The sequence below is a fragment of the Vanacampus margaritifer genome, chromosome 18 (genome assembly GCF_051991255.1).
Source record: "Vanacampus margaritifer isolate UIUO_Vmar chromosome 18, RoL_Vmar_1.0, whole genome shotgun sequence".
In the NCBI taxonomy this organism is placed as follows: Eukaryota; Metazoa; Chordata; class Actinopteri; order Syngnathiformes; family Syngnathidae; genus Vanacampus; species Vanacampus margaritifer.
Window position 1 is genome coordinate 2,463,247 of NC_135449.1, and position 26,005 is coordinate 2,489,251.

At 43.3% G+C, this 26,005-nt stretch overlaps 1 protein-coding gene across 2 annotated transcripts; it reads left to right on the forward strand.

The window, feature by feature from the left end:
- Nucleotides 1-514: 514 nt before the first annotated feature.
- Nucleotides 515-25,994, forward strand: prkcea (protein kinase C, epsilon a). 2 transcript variants are annotated; one of them, XM_077551144.1, is made up of 15 exons: nt 515-1,598; nt 10,774-10,837; nt 13,838-14,003; nt 14,096-14,130; nt 14,300-14,388; nt 14,458-14,587; nt 14,699-14,841; nt 14,986-15,085; nt 16,993-17,207; nt 17,333-17,506; nt 19,007-19,161; nt 19,399-19,537; nt 19,639-19,827; nt 21,262-21,408; nt 22,445-25,994. In XM_077551144.1, exons 1-15 carry the CDS (start codon nt 1,254-1,256, stop codon nt 22,592-22,594), a joined length of 2,241 nt encoding a protein of 746 aa, XP_077407270.1. In that variant the 5' UTR covers nt 515-1,253; the 3' UTR covers nt 22,595-25,994. The 2 variants fall into 2 exon arrangements, with proteins under 2 accessions (XP_077407270.1, XP_077407271.1); XM_077551145.1 differs by lacking the exon at nt 515-1,598 and adding an exon at nt 8,541-9,439.
- Nucleotides 25,995-26,005: the final 11 nt, after the last annotated feature.

Consider the following 26,005-nt stretch of genomic DNA (forward strand, 5'->3'; position numbering starts at 1 on the left):
GAGTGCCTTGTTTGTTTGTGTATAATTGTTCGATAAAAAAAAAAACTAGCTTCTGAGGTTGTTTTGACTAATTTCATTTATTTATTTTTTTAAAAAGTAACTAATGTGTGCATGTGTTTTTTCTAAACAAACTTGGCAAATAAAGAAGATTTTGGTTCTGATGAGCTATTTTAACAGTTAGCCATAGGCTAATGCTAGCTACTTTTGTACTTAAGTACATAACGTCATAGTTTTTACTATTAATTAATCATGTAGAGCAGTTGACACATTTCTTTAGTATCTTTACTTTTACAGTTGATATATTACTTTACTATCTGTACTTTGACTCAAGTACAGAGTGTGAGTAGTTTAGCCACTTCTGCTTAAATATACATAGTAGCAAAAGTGCTAAAAGTTGGCATCAACGCTGGCGCCACTGAGACACGACCGCGTGCACGCGCCCCTCCTCTGCCTCCCTCACCTCGGGGGCGCGCGCAAGTGACGCGTTTTGCGCATTTCCTGCGGACACGCGCGCGGACGGGAAGCAGAGGCAGGCGGGGGCGCGCGCGCACAGACACACGCGCACACACCCATACACACTCTTCCGAGAAAAATCGAACGCTGGCGAAGAAGCGAACGTGAATGATGCACTCGTGAACGCCGAGAAACCGAACACGCGCACGGGAGAGAAGCGGACGACTCGGAGCCGTCGTTCGGACGCGGGAACGTGCCACCGTGAATTGAGCGTTTAAGCGGCGGCGGCGGCGGGAGATTAATCCTTCGAGGCGCAGGGGGGGAGAGACAGCCCACGGACTGGGAGCCGGAGACTGGAGCGCCAATCCCGGATGGCTAGGCGCGGCTGCTCCCGCTCTCCCCCACCCTGAGCCCTGAGCCCGAACCCGAGCGAGGCACACCGCGGACGTGTGTGGTTCGTATGCGTGTGTGTTGGGGTGGCGGGGGGGGGCCGTAGAAGAAGAAGAAGACCGCGTTAGTCGGCGTCCGGGGTTTGAGATCCCCGGCCTGGTTTCCGCTTGAGCATAAACAAACAAACCGGGAGTCTTCATCCTCAGAACTGAGTATGTGCACACGGCTGATGTGTCTGCAGAGTCCAGGCGGCATTATGGGATGTAGCCCCACTGTGGAGTGACAGCCCCCCCCCCCCTCCTCCACCCCCCCCCCCCCCATTTCCCCACTCCACTCACTGGAAGGAAACCGCTCGGAAAAGGCAGACGACCCCCAAACAGCAAGCACAAGGAAGGAAGGAAGGCTCAGCCATGCCGGTGTTCAGCGGCCTGCTGAAGGTGCGAGTGTGCGAGGCGGTGGACCTCAAGCCCACCCCATGGGCGCTGCGTCACGCCGTGGGCAAGAGCGGCTCCTTCCTGCTGGACCCTTACCTGGCGCTCAACCTCGATCAGACTCGCCTGGGCCAGACGGTCACGCGCACCAAGACCAACAGCCCCGCCTGGCACCAGGAGTTCTGCACCGAGGTGCGCGAGGGCCGGAGCCTGGAGCTGTCCGTGTTCCACGACGCGCCCATCGGCTACGATGACTTTGTGGCCAACTGCACCATCCAGCTGGAGGACCTGCTGCAGAACGGGACGAGGCACTACGAGGACTGGGTAGGTGGGCTTGACTGTGGCTTCTCCGGTCTTGTGACCGCGGAGAATGCGGTTTTGGCCTTCGGCGCTTCAGTAGTTTTCAAAGTGTTATTAATGTTTGGGCTTCATAGTCAGGAGTTCTTGTGTTGACAGAAGGGCGAAAACTAAAAGATGGTACAAAACCAGCTACTACCAAAAAAACAAGTGCCAAATCAGCTGCTATCCTGGTACTTGTGTACCAAAACAAAGTACCGAACCAGGTATGACCAGGGCTGGACTGGCCATCTGGCATACAGGTCAGATGCCCGGTGGGCTGGCCTCTTACGTGGTCGATGCGGTGCTTTTTAATTATTACTTTCCTTCATTTTACCCCAAGAGACTGGCCCACAATTTAGAGGGCCAAGTCCGGTAATCCATTTCGAATTTAGATCGCAAACGGAAAAATCGTCGGTAAACATCAGTGACAGAAGTACATGTTTAGCGGGGGTCGGGTTGGGCCGGGCCAGATGAAGTCAAAATGCCAGGGCTGATTTTTCGTGTGTGTGTGTGTTAGTCCAGCCAAGGTATAACCAAACCTGACGTCAAAAGAAAGCCAAGTACCAAACCAGGTCCTACAAAGACCAGTTATCAGACCAGGTGCTACTAAAAAAAAGGTACCAAACTATATACGCTTCGTTCAAAACCAGGTGCCAGATCAGGTACTACCAATTAAGGTACTACCACAGGCAGGTGTCAAACCTATAGAAGTCATCCTGATGTTATTAAAAATTTAAAATCGCCCCCCCAACCCCCCAATTCAAATTCACCGCATCCCAGCCAGGTCGACCCCGGTGCCGGTCCTCCCTCCGCAATTCTTCGCATTCCTCCCGAGGCTGGAAGGAACAGTAAGTTTTGTTCCCGAGCGTCCAGGTTGCGAATCTCCCCCCCCCCCCCCCCCCGCACCCCCACCCGCAACTGAAGCTCTTTTCATGGCTTCTGCTTTCTTGTCATGTAATCACATTTGACTCGGTACCGTGATGTCGGAACGGCGCATCTGTACGCCGCCACGTATAAAAGGGCCCGTTTGTTCAGGGGGCCTGAGAGTTTGTCCTCAGCGACAGCATGTGATCTCGTCTACAACCCCCCCTGCCTCCTCCTCCCGCGGCCCCCCCGCTCTCGAGCACTTTTGTTTTATCTGGTCTCACTTCATCTTCCAACAAAAGGGGAATTCTGCCGGAGACTCTGGGTTCAATTAGCCGCACGTGCTGTCTGGAATCTAGCACTGAAGAAGATGCCCACGTTTGACCAAATTTAGATGACACATCAGGTAGTGCCAAATTATTTATGACCAAATTAGATGGTACATCAGCTACTACCAAATCAGGCAAAACCAAAACCAGGTGACCAATCAATTATTTACTGCTAATTCCAGAGCTACCAAAAACAGTCATCGGACCACCAGGTAGTACCAAAACCATCTCTACCAGGTGCTACTAAAATCTTATGCAGTATTGCCAAAACAAGGCAGACTAGGAATGACCACAACCAGGTACAGTATTACCAAAACCCACTTTACAAACCAGTTCCAAATTAGGTACTAAACCAGATACAGTACTACAAAAAACAGGGACTACTACAATCAGATATTACCAAACATGTAAACCAGCCTCGAACCGTCAACTTTTTTAGTACCAAAACCAAGCGGTAAACTAGGTACTATCAAAACCAGGTGCCAAATCATTTAACGGTACGATCAAATCCAGCAAAACCAGGTGTCAAACCAATTATTTACTGTTCATACCAGACCTACCAAAAGCAGTCCTCAGACCACCAGGTACTACCAAAACCAGATCCCACATAAGGTACTACCATAGCTCAAATGCTAAACCAGGTGCTAGCAAAATCATATGCAGTATTGCCAAAACCAGGTAGACCAGGAATGACCACAACCAGGTATTACCTAAACCCACTTTACAAACCAGGTTCAAATTAGCTACTCAATCAGATACTACAAAAATCAGGAACTACTACTAGATATGATCAAAAACATGTAAACCAACTTCTTAACAAGAAAAAAACACACGTGTCGATCTACTTACTATCAAAACCAGGTGCCAAATCAGGCAATACCGATTCCAGGAATGTAAAAAAAAAAAGTACCCAGATGGAAAATCGTGTACCTAAAAATCCAAGCAGCAACTACCAAAACCCTGTTTACATAATTAGCAACACAATACAAACCATGTGAGTCATTTCCCGCCGATTGGTTCAATGGGGCGTTGCTTTTCGCAGTTTACCGCGCCGTACGGTTTTTCAAGTGGCCCCACTAATCCTGTTACTAACGCTCCAAAACACATTGATTGCTTTCTGAATCGTTACGTTGCTCGCCGTGCGAAACGATTCATACGGAAGCCGGCCGGCGAAAATGTTTACCTGCGTCGGCGAGTCGGTTATCGACACGATGCTTGCGTAACCTTTGGCTACATACGTTAGCCTATAAATAGGGAGCCGCCACGCTCGCACCCTCGGCCGTCCAAGCTAAGGTCAGACCGCATGGATTACTCGGTTGATTGACCGCCCTCGTATCGATTAGCTCGCCGCACGATCGTTACATCACAGCCACGCAGCGCTCACTCCTCGGCGACTCGCATGCTCTTCCGATGTTTACAATTTTAAAACCGAAAACCAACCCTTGACGTCACACCAAAAAACACAATTTGACCTTCGCTAGCTAAAAAATAATGAATGCTGACAAATGAGTTTTTATGATAAAAAGCCGGCAAAGTTCAAATAAAAATCACTCCCGTTTTATCCGTCCATCCTCGAGCGCCAAACTCCCCACCAGCCGCCGGCGTCCTCGCATGGGTGAAATATTAACCAGGCTTTGATGCTTATTAATTGCCCCCCCCCCCCACCTTCCATGTTCTCCCTCTCCCGTAATTGAGATGCTCTGTGAAGAGCGTCCCTATGGCGACGCTGACAGGCCGTCCCCTCGGTGACAGCCTCTCACCTGCAGACCGAGAGGAGGAAGGACACCAAAAGTACACATCAAGCATTTCCCAAGGAGGCCTTCAAAGACGCTCGTTGACGAGATTCCTTGTTAATCTGCGAAAACACCAAATCACGTACTAGGAAAACCAGCTAGCAAATTAGGTGCAAGCAAATCTCAGGTAATACCAAAACCTGCTACCAAACGATGTACTGGCTAAACTAGGCACTAAAACAGGTTCTACAAGAAACAGACCTGATTTAGTACTACCCAAGCTAGGTAGCAATTTGCGCATGACCAAAACCAAATACAAATCTAAATGTGACCAAAATCTGGAACTACCAAAAAGCTAGCTATTACCAAAACTGGGTGCCAAACCAGTCGGAAGCAAAATCGTGTAACAAAACAGTACTACCTAAACCAGGCACCATGCCAGACTTAACGCTATTTACTACCTAAACCATGTGCCAAACCAGACACTAACAAAACTCAGTCATTACCAAAACCAGGTCCCATATTAGGTAATACCAAAACCCGGTACCAAACTAGGTACTACTGAACTAGGCACTAAAACAGGTTCTACAAGAAACAGACCTGATTTAGTACTACCCAAACTAGGTAGCAATTTGCGCATGACCAAAACCACTATGCTAGCTACTACCAAAACTGGGTCCCAGACCAAGTGCAAGCAAAATCATCAAGTACTACCTAAACCAGGCATCATGCCAGACTTAACGCTATTCACTACCTAAACCATGTGCCAAACCAGACACTACCAAAACTCAGTCATTACCAAAACCAGGTCTCGTATTAGGTAATACCAAAACCAGGTACAGCACGACACTTGGTACTCCAAAAGCCATTTACTAAACCTGGTACTACAAAAAAAACTAAATCAGGTAGCACTAAAACCATGAACTGAAACGGTTACTACGAAAACCCGGTCCCAAACTAGGTAAGACCAAAACCAAGTACTACCAAAGCCAGGTCCCGAATTAGGTCATACCAAAATAAGGTACAACCAAAGTCTGATATCAAATCCGGTAGCGCTAACCAGGCACTATCAAATCCAGGCATCGGAAACCAGGTCCCGAATGCGGCACTACCAAAACCAGATAGTGAAGCACATACAACCAAAAACTGGCACCATTAAAACCAGCTACTTGAAGCTGTAATACCAAAACCGTCTACTTTTATTTCTTGTTAGTTTTCCCCGTGGCAACGATGCGCGCCCACCACATCTTGTGGTGTGTTCGCTGTCATCGGGATGACACGGTAGCACTCAAACGTGTGTGTGTGTGTGTGTGTGTGTGTGTGTGTGTGTGAGGTTAAAAGAAGATCATCTTAATATGGTCAAAACGGGGAATTTTGTTGCGGCTTCGGCGTCGCTTTGCGCTCTCGTCTCGTCCGGTCGTCTTTTCCCGCATCTCGCCGGTCGATGTGGCATCTCGTCCCGGGTTTGCTTGAACGCGATGAGCTCGTTATGCAGACCGCAAGTCCATCACAACACAAACGTCGTTGATGGATGATAAAAAAATGAAGAAGTAGCGCTAGACGGTACTGCCAAGGTGTTACATGCTGACTTTCTTATCTTTTTTTTTTCTTTTTCTGCTGACTTTATCGTCATTCTCCGCACGTGTGCGTTGACATCGCTTCCGGTCGTTTCTTCTTCCCCTTTGGTGTCATCACGTCGACACACCGGCTGTTTCCATCACAGTGTCTGTTCAACCTTGACCTCACGCACACATCACACACACACACACACACACACACACACACACACACTGGCCAGGATCAACCAATGAAATGCAGCCATTTCACGTCCTGAATTGAAAATAAATAAACAAATATGCTGGTAATGGCCGTGTTTCAAACACTTGCCCTTAAAAGTTCAAACTGTCGCAAATGGCAATTGTCAGAGGTGGCAAATCCAGGTCCAAAAAGTAAAAAACATGCCACAGTTTGGCTTTAGCCCTGGGTGCTAACTAGCTAGCTCCCTAGCTAGCTCCCCAGGTGCTTGTTTACCTGCTGGCGAGCTAGCTAGCTCTGTGGGAGGGTATTTACTTTCTGGACCTGGATTTGCCATCTCTGGCAATCGTAGTCTCTGTATCGTCCTCTTTGACCTTCACAATCAGGAAGTGTGTTTTTAGGTAGGACAGTCTGCACCCAAGTATTGCGGCGACGCTAACATGTAGCCACCTAGGATCGGCTAACGATGGGAAAATATTGTCAATGCTGTTGAGGTGAACCGAGTCCTTTTCCTTCCATGGCTGTCACTCGATCGGGGGGCCTCGCTCGCTAGCTCGCACCGCGCAGCTCATCTTACATTATTAGCCGGCTATGATGTTGCATTAAACATGCATGAGGCGCATGCTGCTTCACTCGGCACGTGTGTGTGTGTGTGTGTGTGTGTGTGTGTTGCAAAGGGCCGCATTTTTGCATCAAATGTGATACAATGCACCAGCACAGTCTGCTTGGACTCAAAGCACACAAACAGACAATGATGTGTTTTCATGTTTTTACTCAAAACACCGTTTCAGTGTTCACAGTTGCGCCTTGGGGAGGGTGGGAAAAAAAAAAAGTGAACCCCGAGGTCAAAATGACGGAATCACGAGAGCAGTCAGGAAAACGAAAAGTCCAATGTGACCACATCGGAAGGTGTTGACATGGATTCATATTAGTGTCTTTGTGTGTGTATTTATATTTAAATTCTGTTTTTTGTGTGTATTTTATTGGGCGTGTGTGTATACGTTAAGGTTAGGTTCAGAGGTGGCAAATCCAGGACCAGAAAGTAAAGCTTTAGCCTCAGGCGCTAGCTTGCGAGCTCCCTAGCTAGCTCCCATGGTTCTTGTTTACCTGCTAGGGAGCTGGTTAGCTAGCTAGCTAGCATCAGTGGCTAAAGACAAACTGTGACAGGGTATTTACTCTGTGGACCTGGATTTGCCACCTCTGGTTGGGATTTCTCTTTTTGAGCTTGATATCAAGTCATAGAATAGAAATAGAATAACAAAATAGAATTTTAAAGGCCAATTTTTTTTTTGTATCTTACTGTTTTCTTGAAATTTACTGTTTACGTGTATTTAAAAGTATTTTCTTATATTCATGAAAAACGTGACTCATTGCACCTTATAATAACTCAGAATCTTTTTAATTCATATTTCATGTTTGTGAAGTTTTTTTTTTTTTTTATCGTGCCCTTGTTGTTTAAGAAGAATTGAAGTTCCCTAATTAATCAATATCGAATTGAACCAAGTGAATCCAATCGAATCGGGAAAAAAATCTAGGCATCAGTTTTCCCGCGTGTGTATGGATATTTCGTGTGTGTGTGTGTGTGTGTGTGTGTTTGTGTGTTGTCGTGCTTGTTGGCAGGCATTGTGAAGAACTAACTCACACACACACACACGCAGGCAAGTCATAGTGTGTGTGTGCGGCCATGGCGAAACGTGTCATGTGACAGATGGATGTGGGCGGCGGCCTGTCAACGAGAATAAATGCTGCGTCGAGGGCCGCCGTCAGGGGGGTGGGTGGGTGGGGGGGGGAGGGGTGTATGAGCGAGCCACTAGCACAGTATTTATACAATGCGTGCTTTGACTGGCTTGTCTGCGCCGCATATGGTGTGTGTGTGTGTGTGTGTGTGTGTGTGTGTCAAGTTTGTGCAGTGGTACCCAAACTTTTAGGATCGCCCCAAGTCTTCTACAATCAAATTTCTCCATTAAAATGAATTGAAATACTATTTTAAAAAATGAATACAAAATAGCATAATATCAACATTAATAAAACATAACAACATGAATTGGGGGAAAAAAAATCAAGTGGTTTCATAAACTGATTAAATACAATTGTTTGTGACTGTGCCTTGAAGGGGGCGTGGCCTAGTAAGTGACATCAGCAGGAGTCAATCTGTGTTCCTTGCGCGTGTTGTCATTTTATATTTATATATTATATATATTTTATATATCAATAGCTCACTCATAAGTCAAGTTTGGCCGGCAACAAATATCGACTCATAAGTTGGGGCACATCCAATTCAAGGGAGCATTCTGGATGAATGTTAACCTCCCCCTCAAGTCCATTTTATAATCCTCACACACACACGCGCGCGCGCGAATGTGTTTGTGAAGTTGTCCGTCTCCTCCTGCTGCTATGCGCTTCCTAATTGGACTAACGAGATTAATGAGGCCAACTCGATTCTCCAGCCTTCTCACCCCATCGTTTGTAGCGAGGCTGAGGTTAAAGAAGAACGTGTCGTCAGTTAAGGGCTCCACTACGTTTACATTGACCTCCATTTTGGACCTCAACATGCTAGCAGAGTTAGCGCTGTTTTTGTCTTTCTTTTCTTTTTTCGTTGTGTTGTTAGATGACATATCCATTATGTTTCACAATAGCACCAGTCTTAAAAAAAATTATAATTTGAAGCACTTTGTATTGTAATTGTCTTGTAAAAACGTTATGTTAGCAATGTTAGCATGTGGCCGCCTAGCATAGCATTTGTAACTGTACAGATCTGTATTAAGAGAAACTTCCGTGTTTATTGACATGAATTCCTGTGGGAAGTCGCCGAGTCTGTCTTCAAAGCTTTCCTCATCCTCACAAGAAGTGAAATTTACAGAGCTAAAAGGGAACCTGAAGGCATCACGCCAATCTTCGCTTCCCAAATAGCGTCCGAGTGCATCTCGCTGGCGTTAAAATCCTGCCGAGTTACGCAAGAGGCCGCATTTGAGGATTAGCGGCTGGTTTTCAAGGGTAGCGGACGCGAAGAATCGCAATCAGGATAATGGGAAGGCCTGAGAGGCCGTCCGAAAAAATGGAAGCGAAAATGCCCACTTTGGGCAACGTGATTGTCATTGTGCTGATTTATTGCCCTCGACAAATCGGGATGTTTGCTGGTGAACGGGTTAGGATGCGCATGAAAATGCACTTCTTCTTTTTTTTTGGGCTGCGTCATATTTATTTGCCAGTCCCGCGCGGTGTTGTGTCTTTCACGCGGTGCTGATGTGCGAGTCGGGCCGCTTGCGTAAGAGGATCTGCGGCTGTCCCGGAGCTTAGCCATAGATTTAAAGCCCCTGTCCACCCCACCACCACCACCACCCACTTTTTTTTTTTTAATTGACGCTCTCTTTCCTCATGCCAACTGTCCCCCAACCCGCAGCCCCCCCCACCACCCCCCAACTCTAATCTGTGTAATTGCGTGTGTATTGTAAAAGGGTGATGTCATCAGGTCTTGAATAATTTGTTTGGATGATGTCTTTTATAACGTTTGGGGTCTTAATCTCTCCTCCTAATCGCTTACTCAAGCACATGGGCATGATTCTATGGGTTTTAAAGACACACTTTGTGTCCGGAATGCTAAAAATGTCCATAATTGATGATTTATTTTTTTTTTTAATGCAAAAAATAGAGCTGTGATTATTTATCAAAGTAGTTTATGAGAGTTTTTTTCTTTTAAAATGGTCCAAATCCTCTGATTTCAGCATATCGACAGTAATTGTTGACTTATCTTCTGTGTTTTGGCTTTAGCCCCAGGTGCTAGCTCGCCCCAGATGCTATAGCTAGCTCCCATGGTGCTCGTTTATCTGCTAGGGAGCTAGCTAGCATCAGGGGCTAAGGCCAAACTGCGACAGGGTTTTTACTATCCGGACCTGGATTTGCCACCTCTTCTCTCGACCAATCATAATGCTTATTGATGACGTCATTGCTAAGCTAGGTTGCTCTGCACGTGCTAAACATCAACTTTTGCGGCTAAACATTGTCCTGCCGTGTCACTAATTCTCTCCTCCTTCGCGAAGATACACTTTTGACAAGTGTCGTTATCGCTAAAAGAAGACGGGGACTTGACGCACCGAGAGAAAAAAGACAGAAGAGCTGAAGGCTTGCTAACTGCTAAGCTAAAGCGAGATGTACAGTAGAATAGCTAACCACCGAATCAGGACGTTAGCGCCTACGTCAGCCAGGAGGAGGAGCCTTCAAACCAAAATGGCTTCCTGTTTTGGTAACGTGTCCTTCAGATGATTGATCAGTGAAACTGGTGTTGGGGCTTTTTTTTTTTTTTTTCCGAGCTTTCCCATGAACTACATTTTCACCAAAGCCAATTGAAATTTTCCTCAAACTGTTGTCGTGTGTTCGTCCCTTTTCCAAGTTTCCTAAATAAAAGCTGTCCCGAGATGTGCCTGCAGAGAACTCAACATCTATTTACTTTTGTATCTTTTTTTTCCCCCTTCTTTTGTCCAGATCGACTTGGAGCCAGAGGGGAAGGTTTACGTGGTCATTGATCTGTCTGGATCTTCCACTGAGGGTAACACACACACACACACACACACACACACACACACACACACACACACACACACACACACACATGCACAGAGGACGAAAAAGATTTTCCCTTACATATTAGTTTTGCAGCATTTCTCTGCTTATGTCAGCTATTCTTAAAATTTGCTTTGTTTTGTGCCAGCTGGTATCAACCTTCAGATTTGTAAAAAAAAAGAAAGGCAGATGCCGATATTTTTTTGAATGCCAAATGTCGGCCCGGACGATAATCGGTGAATTCTTGTAGTGGTATCAGCATGAAGAAAAAAAAAAAAAAACGTGTATCAAACATCCGTAATAAAAAGCCCGAAAAAAACCAAAGCTGCGCACCTTAGAATTGGCACGATAGACGAACGTATATATAATTGAATTTACAGCATGAAAAAATAAGTAGACGGGAGTGTCGCTTCATGTCGTTCCCTAACGATCCCACTCCCATGCATCAGCCAACACACGCGCGTCACAGGAGCCGGCGGCCATCTTGTTTCCTCAAAGGACAAGCAACTTTCTCCCGCTCGGCTGTTTTATTTCCCCTCCTGATAAAAGAGGCGTTTGCACCTGTGCCCCCCCCAACCACGCGCCTATAAATAGACGCGCTGCCTTCCAGTGGGAGTGTGTGCATGTGTATGGATGTGAGTGTGGGGGGGGGGGGGGGGGGGGGTGGAGGTTCTCCGTGGCGACGGGACAGGGAGGGAGGAGGCTCTTAAAATAGCAGGTGAGATTGAGCTAAGGATTACGCACACGCACGTCTAAGAGACGGCGGCATCTCGGCCGCCATTGGACGCTCCGGCCGTGACCTCACTGTTGCGCGGCCACGCCCGCTCCTGAACTTCCTGCCGGAGTTCATCTGGCTGGAGTGGGTGCACATGTACACAAGTGACGTGTCTGTGTGCGTGTGCGTGCGCGTGTGTGTGTGTGTCACTCTCGTCTTCATCATTTTCTCGCAGGAGGCAAATAATCTGGCCTAATCTGACCATCTGCACCCCCTCGCTCCGTCTTCCTCCATCTTTGTTCTTAACTGCCATGATTTCGTTCTGCCCTCTATCCAATAATAATAATAATAATAATAATAATAAGACAGCGTGCAATTCATGTGTCAGCCATGCTGATTCCAAGTATTTTATTTTAATCCCAAATGATTATTGTGTTACGTCTGCTCACTCATGACTGGATGGATTGCTGCCAGAGTGTGTCTGTCGCCACGACGATCGCTCTCTGCCGTTGTTAAGCCTCATCAACCTTTTTTGTCTTCTCTGGACAGATGGATGATGTATTATGTAAAACAAAAGTGATCCCGCTGATGGCCTGTTTAGCTTGTTTAGCTGTCTCCACCCGCTCGCCAGCATCTCACACGTACTACAAAAATACACACGCACACACATTTCCACTCCGACTGTGTGCTTCTTATCCACTGCGCAATATAATCTTGCCTCAATTCTACTGGATCCATTTTTTACAGACTGTAAAGTGAATTCAAAGATTAGTTTTCGATTGTTTTGGGGGCGTGGCTAAATGTTGGCGTCCGGAATGTACAGTATAAGAATTTGGGCGCTTTCGTTCGCATCAGTGATTATCCAACACAATTGTGACGTACAGTTAGATAGATAGTTAGCTAGCTAGCTAGCTACGCAGAGGTGGCAAATTTAGGTCCAGAAAGTAAAAACCCTGCCACAGTTTGGCTTTAGCCCCAGGTGCTAGCTAGCTAGCTCCCTAGCTAGCTTCCCGAGTGCTCGGTTACCTGCTAGGGAGCTAGCTAGCACAAGGGGCTAAAGCACTGATCTGAATATACAGACTTTTGAACATATAAACTCTTTTCTTTCTTCTTCTTCTTGTTTTTCTTTTTTACTTGAACTTATATTTTATACTTGTAATGTGATTTGTGTTTTCTTTATGTTTATATGTTCAATAAAACCAAACCGAATCAGGATAGCCGATAGCCCATACACGCACGTGCTAGCCGTTGAAGTCACAGGGCGGCCATCTTTCTCCTCCCATCTCGCGAGCAGGCTACTGTATAAACTATATGATAATTATGACATTTTTTACCACGTTACAAAAAAAATCGCAAATAGGCGAGTTTTTCCAGGAATAACGGACGTGATGTTCCCAAAAATTCCAATAGGGGTAGTCGTGAATACCGACCCGGGAATATGTGGAGGACTACTGCACACCTGCTAGTTATGTTTAATTGTAATTAGGGATAAATGGAATGGCGGCCCTTGGCAAAATTCTCTACTGTACCCAAAAAGTAAAGCAAAATTCATGAGGATTTTTCACACACACTTACATTACGTGTGTGTGTGTGTGTCCCTGGATAGCTCGCCTGTAATTGAGCTCAGGAGGAGTAAGCACATCTCCGCCTCACCCGGGAGAGAGGTTCTTGCATGAGGGAGGCGAAGTAGGACGCCGGCAAGTGCTGAGCGTGTGTGGGCGGAGTGCGCGCGGAGGCACTTCCCTTGTCTTCCTCGTTGCCCTCCGAAAGCGCTCGTCTCTTCCGGGGAAGCCAAGCAGCCGCCGAGCTCGTAGAGGAGGAGTATTTTTATTTGAACACGCCATCCTCGCTTGCGCCGGCGCCCACACGTCCAGGTATAAATAGCGGCGGCCATGCGGGAACCAGCAACCCCCCTTTACATTTGAGGCCATTTGGTACCTGGGCCTCTTAGGTGGGGAATTAATCCAGCTCTTAATACCACCACTATCACGTTGCAAATATAAAAATCATCATAATAATAATAATAATATATATTTATATTAGGGGTTTCAAAATTAGTGTGTTAATCTTGAGTTAATTTAAAGTTTTTTTTCTCTTTGAGAGCTCAGTGTCAATATGTCATCAACGATGTATAGAAATATAATAAAAATATATATCATATAATAGAAATAAAAGAATGTATCTAGCAGATGTAGGCGAGAAGAACTTCCTGATGCTTTTGGCTTTTCTTTGCCTGACTTTATTGTTTTTGCGGCCCCGTTCTCCGCGCAGCCTCGGGAGCCAACGACAATGAGGAGCGCGTCTTCAGGGAGAGGATCGGCCCGCGCCGGCGCCAGGGGGCGGTGCGCCGGCGAGTCCATCAAGTCAACGGACACAAGTTCATGGCTACCTACCTGCGGCAGCCCACCTACTGCTCGCACTGCAGAGACTTTATCTGGTATACACACACACACACACACACACACACACATCGTGTTGTGTGCTTTAATGACATCACGGTACCATTAACGTCTCTATGTGACCTTACAGGGGCGTCCTGGGGAAGCAAGGCTACCAGTGTCAAGGTGAGCGCTTTCTAAGGCCAATCTCGAATCAAAACATGAATAAAATGACAAAAACACCTGAAAAACCTGACAATTTATTGCTGTCCATCTGTTAAGCATGCAGGGTTCGAATTTGACAGCAATCGGACAAAATGAGTGACAAGTGACTTTAAAATGTGTTTTCTGTCAGTGTGCACGTGCGTGGTCCACAAGCGCTGCCACGAGCTCATCATCACCAAGTGTGCCGGCATGAAGAAGCAGGAGGACACCCCGGAGGAGGTAAGCCAGCCTATTTGTCCTCCAAATAGTAAGGCTGACCTCTCACTTCCTGTCTGTCGCCCCCTGCAGGTGGGCTCGCAGCGCTTCAGCGTCAACATGCCGCACAAGTTCAGCATCCATAACTACAAGGTGCCCACCTTCTGCGACCACTGCGGCTCGCTGCTGTGGGGCCTCTTAAGGCAGGGCCTGCAGTGCAAGGGTGAGTTCAGGCGCTGCGTGGAAATCTCAGCGCATATTCTGGACATGCCTCTTCACACACTTTTTCAGCGATATTTCGGCATACAATCACATTGGCTCTGTTATTTTCCAGTGTGTAAGATGAACGTGCACAGGCGCTGCGAGAAAAACGTGGCCCCCAACTGCGGCGTGGACGCCCGAGGCATCGCCAAGGTCCTGTCCGACCTGGGGGTCACGCCCGACAAGATTTCCAACACGGCGCAGCGTCGCAGGAAGGTAAAACGAAAATGAAAAGGCACTTTTTAGCCATTCAGAAACTTCAGGGAAATTGTTGAGGGAGCTAAAAATGCAGTTGCTTGTCGACAAAAAGTTCAAACGCACAAGAAACATTTCATATGAATTCTGACATTGTTTTTGTAGTTGACGCCCGGGCAAGACGCTCCCCAATCTCCTCCGGAGCTCTCGCAGACGGAGAACAGCTTCAGCCAGCCAGCTGTCCCCACCTCGCCCTCCCAGCAAGGTAAATAGCCAAAGAATGGCTATTTTCATCCAAAAAGTTGAACTCCTTCTTTTGGGCAACGACTGCGCGTTATTTCAGGAAGGAAAACAATGGATTGACCAAAACATCAAAAACACGTCATCTAAAACACTTGATTCATTAAAACAACAAAGATACTCAATGTAAAAACACTTAACTAATATTGAGATACTTGACTGACAAAACATCAGACACCTCATCTGAAAAACAAAGACAAAGGTCAAAGACACTATCTAGAAACACTTGATTGACAAACATCAAGTTCACTTCATCAGTCATCAAAGAATCTTGCAACTGTTGACAAGTCTAGAAGCACTTGATTGACATAACGGTCAAAGGTGCTTCAACTAGAAAGACGTGACTGACACAAACATCAAAGACACCTCATCTAGAAATGCTCAACTGACACAAACATCATCAAATATTTTTCATTTAGAAGCACCCAGACATAAAAAAAAAACACGAGCCTGTCAAACATTATAAGATGCCTGTTTGACAGACACAAACATCAAAGACACTTAGACCCTCTTCATTGCTAAATGCCAAGGAGCTTCATCAGACATTTACTATAGAAACATTGACAAATCTAGAAGCACTTGAGTGACTGGAAACACTTGAGTGACTCAAACATCAAACACACGTCATCAAAGACACTTAAGATAGAAACACTACAAATCTAGGAACCACTTGATCGACAGTCTCTTTCCAGACACTTCATGTAAAAACACCCAAAAAAACACTTCATCTAGAGACGCTTAACTGACACAAACATCGTCAAATATGTTTCATTTAGAAGCACTTGACTGACCTAGAAACACTTCACCGACAAATAGAATTGGTGTGCAAAGACACTTCATTTAGAAAAAACACTTGACCCAGACACAAAAAAACACTAGCCTGTCAAACATCAAAGATGCCTAATTGAGAAACATGAGACTGACACAAACATCAAAGACACTTAGACCCTCTCAATTGACAAATGCCCAGGAGCTTCATCAAAGACACTTAACTCTTTGACTGCCAAAAACGTTAAATAACGTTTAGTAAAATCCTATGGAGGAGTGCCAAAGACGTTAAAAGACGTTTTTTTTTCAAAACAGAGGTGAAACTAACCATTTTCTATTGTTGATTACTCAAAAACGGAATAAGGTAGAAACAAACTTTTTTTTCTGATGAAAGATGAGAGTCCAATCTTTCATTTGGTAGTATGTGTGTTTCCATAGTCCAAACACATAATTTTCTGTGGACCTTGAAAGATCAGTCAAAAATGCTTAAATCAGCTGGCACCCACGACATCCCTTTTCTGAAAACGTCTGGCAGTCAAAGAGTTAATATAGAAACGTTGACAAATCTAGTAACACTTGACTAACTCAAGCATCAAACACACGTCATCAAAGACACTTAATATAAAAACACTACAAATCTAGAAACCAATTGATCGGCAGTCTCTTCCCAGACACTTCATGTGAAAACACCCAACACTAAGACTGGCTGGGCATAAACATCAAAGACACTATATATACATATATAAAAAAAAGTTCAAAACATGATTTGCATTCGTGTTAGTTGTCCAAAAAAGTCCAATGATTCGGCAATCAATGTGAACAATGTTGCGGCCTCTTTTGGAAGAAGTGTGAGTGGCCCACTGGGGAGTGAACCTGAGGAATTCTAACACGACGCCCACAGCCATTTGCTCGTCGCGGTTAGTCATCATCACCTCACACGTTTCCTCGCACAAGCCCGGGCAGAAAAGTTCACTTACTTGTTTTGTTCTCCAAAGTGCCTCGTTGGTGCCATCAAGGAAACTCATTAAAGTATTTAAGTAGTTTTGCCAATGCACGTTTTCCATTGGCAACGGAATGGATGACGGGTTGAAATGCTTGCCGCAGACTTGGCAGCGCTGGATCGCCTGCAGGACGCACTGTCACTGGACCAGCAGGGGCCCCAGCACTCGTCGTCCTCGTCCTCGTCCTCCTCTGCCACCTCCACCACCTCGTTGTCCACCGCCTCGTCGTCGGGCTGCCGCGAGAACGGACAGAGCCAGAGGAGGACACTCAAAGACTTCAACTTGATCAAGGTTCTCGGCAAAGGCAGCTTCGGCAAGGTTCGTTCTTCCCCTTCGGGTTCCGAAAAACGCATCCAAGACACTTCATCTTCTGAAAACTCAAATAGCAAAGAATAGTCAAGTCTTGTTGTCGAGCCTTATCAGTTTTTTTGTCCTGGTTGCAGGTGATGCTGGCCGAGCTGAAGGGGACAGAGGAAGTTTATGCCGTCAAGGTCCTGAAGAAGGACGTGATCCTGCAGGACGACGACGTGGACTGCACCATGACGGAGAAGCGCATCCTGGCTCTGGCCCGCCGACACCCCTACCTCACCCAGCTCTACTGCTGCTTCCAGACCCGAGTAGGACACACCTCCAATTAGGACCAGGCTGTATGGCCTTGGATTCAAATCTCCCCCACAAAAAATTCACAAAAATCCAATTTTTGAGTGTAATAAATTTTTTAAATCTTTTTTTAATAGCAAAATCAAATGCCAATAATATTATTGAGAACCAATTGAAAACCGATAAAAACATCCATGGCAATCTAGAAACATGAACATCAAAAACAATCTTGAATCTAGAACCATTTGATTGACACAAGCATCAAAGACACTCCATCTAGAGATATTTGACTGTTATAAACATCAAAGACATTTAATCTCAAAACAATTGAGTAATCTAGAAGCACCCGAGTCACAAAAACGTCAAAGACACTCCGTTTAGAGATATTTGACTGTCCTAACTATCAAAGACATTTAATCTTGAAACACTTAAGTAGCATAGAAGCACTTTGATTGACACAAGCATCAAAGAGACTTCGTCTTCGTTTGACCAACACAATCTTGAAACACCTAAACTAATCTAGAGGCACTTGATTGACACAAATATCAAAGAGATTTTGTCTTGGTTTGTAAACATCAAAGACACTCAATCAAAACACTGCCCTAACTATCAAAGACATTTAATCTTGAAACACTTAAGTAACAAAAAAGCACTTTGATTGACTCAAGCATCAAAGAGACTTCGTCTTCGTTTGACCAACACAATCTTGAAACACCTAAACTAATCTAGAGGCACTTGATTGACACAAATATCAAAGAGATTTTGTCTTTGTTTGTAAACATCAAAGACACTCAATCAAAACACTGCCCTAACTATCAAATACATTTAATCTTGAAACACTTAAGTAACATAGAAGCACTTTGATTGACACAAGCATCAAAGAGACTTCATCTTCATTTGAGTGATTGAAATATCAAAGAGACAAGCTTGAAACGCCTAACTCATCTAGAGGCACTTGATTGACACAAATATCAAAGAGATTTTGTCTTTGTTTGTAAACATCAAAGACACTCAATCAAAACACTGCCCTAACTATCAAAGACATTTAATCTTGAAACACTTAAGTAACATAGAAACACTTGATTGACACAAGCATCAAAGAGACTTCATCTTCATTTGAGTGATTGAAATATCAAAGAGACAAGCTTGAAACACCTAACTCATCTAGAGGCACTTGATTGACACAAGTATCAAAGAGTCTTCATCTTGATTGCACCACCTGTCAAGAGACTTTGTCTAGAAACACTCACCTATCTAGACACATGGGATTGACTCAAACATCAAAGACACCCCATCTGGAGATATTTGACTGTCATAAACATCAAAGACACTTAATCGCGAAACACACATTTGATTGACACAAACATCAAAAACTTAAGGTTCTTGACTGCAACATTCCAAACGTTTTTTTTTTTTTTGCGTCCTTGAGAGTCCTTCCCTAAGTACAGTACCGGTGTACGTATTTAACTTTGAAGTTGAATCCGTTCTATTTGCATTCGTTTGCTCTTCCCTGGCAGGACCGGCTGTTCTTCGTTATGGAGTACGTCAACGGCGGCGACCTGATGTTCCAGATTCAGCGCTCGCGCAAATTCGACGAGCCGCGCTCGCGCTTCTACGCCGCCGAAGTCACGTCGGCGCTCATGTTCCTGCACCGCAACGGCGTCATCTACAGGTATTTTTTTTTGTGTTTTTTTTCCTGAATTTTCTTACTGTTGTTTTTATAGTCTGTAGCAGCAAAGTAAATTTGCCTAAAATTAGCTCGCCAGTGCCACCTAGTGTAGTGGATGTGCAATTACACTTAAGACTGGAATTTTTTTCTTTGTCAAAGAAATTTGTGATTATTATTATTTTTCCCCCCCCATTTCCAATACTTAAATTTTTATTTTTTTTAAATTGTCAATTCCATCAGGGACCTGAAGCTGGACAACATCCTGCTGGACGCCGAAGGCCACTGCAAGCTGGCCGACTTCGGCATGTGCAAAGAGGGCATCATGAACGGCGTGACCACCACCACCTTCTGCGGCACGCCCGACTACATCGCCCCTGAGGTGAGCGCGGGCCACGCCCACAAATCGGACGATTGGCCGCGAAACACCAAAACGTCGGCAGTTGTGGTTAAAAGGTGCGGGTTTTTTTTTTTTTTTTTCAGATCCTGCAGGAGCTGGAGTACGGCGCCTCGGTGGACTGGTGGGCGCTGGGGGTCCTGATGTACGAGATGATGGCGGGCCAGCCGCCGTTTGAAGCCGACAATGAAGACGATCTGTTTGAGTCCATCCTGCACGACGACGTCCTCTACCCCGTGTGGCTCAGCAAGGAGGCCGTGTCCATCCTGCGAGCGGTACGCACGACCACATTGTCTTTCCTTGGGAGTTTTTACATTTCTCGTGAGATCAGCAAACTGTTTCCTGCACTCGCTGGTCACTTTTTTAGGTACGCCTGCTTTTCTTCCTGCATGCAGGAGAGAAAGTTTAATATCCATAAGATAGTATTGATTCAAAAAAAAATTTTTTTTCAATAGTCAAGTTCCATTTATTTTCATTTCTTTTTTTTATGTTTTTATGTTGTGTAAATTTGTCTTTTTTTTAATGTAAAGTTGTCTTTATTAGGAAGAATACTTTTTTCTTTTTAACACTTTTGAACTCTTTTTTTTTTATATTTAATTTTTGGAAACTTTTTCCATCACTAATAATATTTTTTTCTCTTTGTGAAACTTATTTTTTAATGTTATTTATTGATTGCATTTAAGTTTGGTTATATTTTTGATTATTATAATTTAATTAAAATATTCTAATTTAAATTACTAATATTTATAAATGTATAATTAAATGTTTTTTTTTTAATTATAATTATTTTTTTAATTATGACATTTAGTTCAATTTCTTGTTGACATTTTACATAGTTTAGTTTTTAAAAATCGCTGCATTTATTTCATTTTCTTTTTTATAAAAACTTTGTTTTTTCATTTGTGTAACTTAACGTTTTTTGTGTGTTTTTTTTATATTTTCCCTTCAAACATTTAAAAAAAAAATTAAATACTTTTTTGCAATTTAAAAAAATATATATATATATATTCCAATTTTGTTTCTCTTTTGTAATTGTTGAATTTCACTAACGTTGCGCCTTTGACTTCAATATTTGGCTCGATCCACCCTGTCTTTAATCTTGTCTCCGTTATTGTCTTTTCATTGGCAATGACGCCACTTCCACACTGGCACAAACGTTCCATTGACATTTCCACCCACTCCAGCCCACAGAAGTGCACTTGACGCCATTTAGCGACGAGGTGTTAGAATTCGCAAAAAAAAAAAAAAAAAAAAAGAGTCAGTCAGAGGTTCCCAACACTAACAACGTGATCATAGAGCCGCAAATTGCTGTTGCTGTACTTGACGGACGGCGGGACAAAAGCAACTGGCGCTTTCAGCGGCGGGAAACCGGCGGCCCCCGGCTGACCCGCTACATTAGACGCCTCTTTGCGCCATTATTGCCGCAAACGTGGCGATTAACGCCGGCCCGTTCTGTCCCCGCCATTTACCGGATGGGAGAGATAAAGAGGTGATTCGGATGCGTGGACTGACGCGCTCCTCCTCGGAAATTTCAGGAACCCGCTGAGATGGAGATCATTCATATATTCGTGTAAATAGAAAAAGGGCTGATCTGATTTATGAGCCATATTGTGAGATTCTGTACCATTTCCAGTGGTCATATCGGAACCAACTCATACTAAAATCAAGACATTTATTATTATTATTATTATTATTATTTGTGTGTGTAGTTCATGACCAAGAACTCGGCCAAGCGTCTGGGCTGCGTGGTGAGCCAAGGCTGCGAGGAGGCCATCAAGACGCATGCCTTCTTCCGCGAGATCGACTGGCTGCTGCTGGAGCAGAGGAAAGTGCGACCCCCCTTCAAGCCACGCATTGTAAGCAAGCAGCAGCCGCCGCCAACAACAGCAAACACAACAAAAAAATCTGCATCCAAATTGACAGGCTAAACATATTCTCTAAAAGAAGATGAGCTCAATTCAAGCGATTTTTTAATAATGAAACGAGGACCCCTAGTGGCGGCTCAGGTAGTGTGCAGTGGCATGCAATGGCTGACAGTGCTCAAAAGGGGGCGATGTCGTTTTTTGAGTTTCAGTTAACAGCTCATTTTCACTTTTTTCAATTTGGATTTTCAATTGCTTTCCTTTTGTACATTTTTTATTTAAAAAAAAATAGTTACTATTTTCATCTTCAAATTTAGTTTTTGAAAAGTTTTTAACAAAAAGTGAAAATATTGTACTTTTTGTTGCATTTTTTAAATTGTATTTTATCTTGTCAACATTTTTTAAAAGGTGTTTTTGTCTTGAATCCACTTTCTGCAGACAAAGCAGCTCTATTTTCTTTTTTTTTTAAGTATCATTTTTCTTTTCCTAAATCTTAAAAACTGTTATAATTTTTCCTTTTTTTTATGATTGTTCTACATTATTTAAACTTTTGTTAAGGTTATTATTATTTGCATATTTTTCTTTAAAAAAAGTTTATTTTATATTGAATGAAACATGAACATATATTTTATTTTATTTGTCAATGAATGTTGTTGCATGTTTTTTTCCCCCCATATATTTAGAATGTCCTTTTACGGAGCCCCTTTTCCAATTTTACTTTTATTGTGAAAATTACACTGGTCAACAAACTTTTACTAAATTTTGCAAGTGAACCTTTTTGAGATTAATTGCTTTTTGATTGATTATCAAAAATGTGTTTAGGGATGCATAAAGCCGTCTCTGATTAAAATGTAATAGTTCTGTTGACCAGCGTCAACCATGTCACTTTCTTCTGACACCTGAAGAAAAACCAAACAATTTCTTGCTCTTCCACTAGGTGGCAGAAGTTACATATTTGTTGTGTTTATGCAGTTTGGTTTCCATGACGATTATTCTCAGGCAGCGCCCTAACATGCGATCGCTCCGACAGAAAACCAAGCGCGACGTGAACAACTTCGACCAAGACTTCACCAAGGAGGACCCCGTGCTCACGCCCACCGACGAGGCCATCATCCGGCAGATCAACCAGGAGGAGTTCAAGGACTTTTCCTATTGCGCCCCCGAGGAGACGCACACCTAACACACACACACACGCACTCGCACACACCCGCACTCTTTTTGACGCTATTGTTACTTTACGCGCGTAGTCGTCGCCGTCGTCGTCGTCGTCGTTCTTCTTGTCGTTGCCTGGATTTGATGATGAATATGCACATCCGCTTGAATACACTTTGACGCACGTACGGTGAGTCACGAAAGCATTCCGAGTCGTTTGCTTTTTCCACATTTTGTTACGTGGCAGCTTTATTTCATAAGTTAAATAAATTTTAGGATGAAAAAAGTTGTGTTTGAGATGTCACCTGTTCCGGGGAAACTGTCCCGTTAGCCATGGGAGCGCCAATTAAAAATAATAATAATAATAATAATAACAATTTTTACACCCTATTCGTCGCTTATTCACGGCAATTTTTTTTTTTAATGCCACTTATAACGGCGTATCAATAATTCCCAGGTTTTCGTGATTGGGCTCAGTCTCTGTCCAACACTCAACATCGATGCTACATTTGTTAGCCCGTCTATTATGTTTTGCATTGTGCGTTAGCATTAAGCTAGCGGGGTGTTCGTGTTTTGTTTAAATGCGGAATTTTCTTTTCACTCACAAAAACATTTCAATCCTAACTTAAGATTTATGTAATTTTTTTTTACATGACAAATTCCCATGAACTTTATTTTAGATAATTATAACACAAACATACCAAATAAACCTTATATGATACTATATGATAAAGCCCTTTTATTTGAAATGCATAATCCACATGTTTATGTATTTAGTATTAATAAAGTGTAACTACGCTAAATTAGTAATAATGAGAGTATTTATTTAAAATACATAAAGTATATTGTTTGAATTGCATAATAATCAGGGTACGTATACACTGTTATGTGAAAAACATTTTTATGTTTTCGGGATGAAATTTAATGCCGACGTACCAAAAAGTTTTTTTATTTTTTTTTTATTTTTAAAGTAGTTATACTTTATTAATGCTAAATACATAAACCTGAAAATTATACATTTCAAATAAATAGGCTTTATTAGACTAATTTAGTTTTATTTGGTAGGTTAGTGTTAAAATGATCTAAAAAAATATATATAAAAAAAAAAGTAAATGGGAATTTGTTATGTAAAAAAAAATTACATAAATTAAATTAGGCTTGAAATATTTCTGTGGGTGTATGATTTTTTTTGTTTGTTTGACAGTTAACAAGGAGTGGCATTAAACCGCTTCAAGCCTCTTTTTTTTTTTTATTATTATTATTCGCAAGCTGCCAAACTTTTTTGCTCACAACACAAGACAAAAAGTCAGTACGAATAAGACTGTAACATAACAAAATGTGGAAAAAAAAGAAGTGCTTTGAATACTTTCCAGATGCACAGTACACACACACACACAGACACACACACACACACACACACACACACACACACACACACACACACAGGGCTTCTTCCTCCCAGCCTGTATACTGTACATATAAACGCATATTAGCCTGTGTCGCGTGGCTGTATTGTGTCGCTGTCGTCCGCAAGCTTGTGCCGCATGGACAAGCAACCCCCCCCCCCCCCCCCCCAAAAAATGAGCCCCGTTGTCTCTTAACGGCCCTTGTTGTGGACCAGTTAGGGCCCCGAATCCCCCCACCCTCCCCCCGTTTTGTGCAATATACCCCCCCAATCATATCTCTCTATATTATATATTTTATGGCTTTTTTTTTTTTTGTAACTGGTTCTTGATTGGTCTGAACGACGCTCTTGTCCACCCAATGAATGTGCAGCTTACTCACAGGCTATTGAACTAATTACGACGGGCCGCCGTTTTTGTCCTGAATGTACATTTTGGCTCGTGTGTGCGTGTGCAAGCGTTTCCACGGTTACCAGCAGTGTTTCCCTCCCCCCCCCCTCCTCCCCCTGCAGCCAAACCGCTTGCTTTACATTTTCTTTTCTTTTTTAATTCTAATTATTATTATTATTATTATTATTATTATTGTAAAGTGTATTATCCGAGCGACATGTTTGTGTATATTACTCTTAACTATACTATCGTAGGTCTGTTACAGCCTGAGTGAGAGGACCAGCAGTTGAATTACCTCACATTTCCAACACACACACACGCACGCACACACACGCACACGCACGCACAGTGGCAGCCCAAACTTGAATGGCACCCCGACCACAAACATACACAACCCTATGAAATAATATATTGTACACCACAAGGGGGTGCAATTTCCCATGCAAACGCGCCTGTCTAGCCATTGATTAAAAAACTAAGGGTGTCAAAATGATTGCGTTAATTTTGAGTCCATTTAAAATTGAATTAAATTATTATTAAAAAATATATATATTTTTTAAATTAAAATGCGTATATTTGTGGAGAGTGAGACTGCGGTCAAGTTGTATTTTACAATTTTAAAAATGCAGAATTTCACACGTTACTTCATGTTAAAGATTAGATCGCTCTTAATATGAAAAGAAAAATGCCTTACAAATGCAATTATGCCATCTAGTGGCAGAAAAATGACCTCAACAGAAATCAATATCACACTCATTTTTTACAGTACAGTACATCTTTTTAATTTTAACTAAATGTTATGAATTATTATGAAATGACTGTACTAATGACTACCACTTTTATGTTTAAATTAACTCTTTGACTGCCAAACGTTTTCAGAAAAGGGATGCCGTGGGTGCCAGCCGATTTAAGCATTTTAGACTGATCTTTCAAGGTCCACAGAAAATTATGTGTTTGGACTATGGAAACACACATACTACCAAATGAAAGATTGGACTCTCATCTTTCATCAGAAAAAAAAAGTTTGTTTCTACCTTATTCCGTTTTTCAGTAATCAACAATAGAAAATGGTTAGTTTCACCTCTGTTTTGGAAAAAAACGTCTTTTAACGTCTTTGGCACTCCTCCATAGGATTTTACTTAACGTTATTTAACGTTTTTGGCAGTCAAAGAGTTAATTATTAAATTATAAAATTTGCAATTAATCGTGAGTTAACTATTGAAGTCATATGATTAATTACAGTAAAAAACAAAATTGCCTGACACCCCTAATTAAAACCATTTCACATAGAAATCATTGGAAATTTTACAGTAGCGCACGCAATGCACGTGCCAAAAAATGGCCACTGCACACATACGCACGCAAACACATGCATACACAAGGACTGTGGTTGCGTGCGCCGTAATCAAGGATGGGGGTTTACACAGGGAGGGGGCGTGCGCGTGTGTGGTGTGAAGCTTCGCGCAATCCAGGGGTTAGCCTGATCCCGGTCACACTATCTTACTTTGTGCCAAAAAAAAAAAGACAAACTAGAAAAGAAAGCAATGTAGTGCGACGGCAGCCGGGCCCTGCCGTCTGTCTGCTGTCCGTCTGTCTGCTCTGACTCCCAATAAAAATGAAAAGACGAAAACAAAACACCCGAGCTG

What these genes read in the sequence shown, in the direction of transcription:
- prkcea (XM_077551144.1), top strand. Translation starts at nt 1,254, where the DNA reads ATGCCGGTGTTCAGCGGCCTGCTGAAGGTGCGAGTGTGCGAGGCGGTG. An exon ending in CACTGCAGAGACTTTATCTG is followed by an intron (nt 14,004 to 14,095) that starts GTATACACACAC and finishes GTGACCTTACAG; the next exon opens with GGGCGTCCTGGGGAAGCAAG. An exon ending in ACTGCTGCTTCCAGACCCGA is followed by an intron (nt 17,507 to 19,006) that starts GTAGGACACACC and finishes CTTCCCTGGCAG; the next exon opens with GACCGGCTGTTCTTCGTTAT.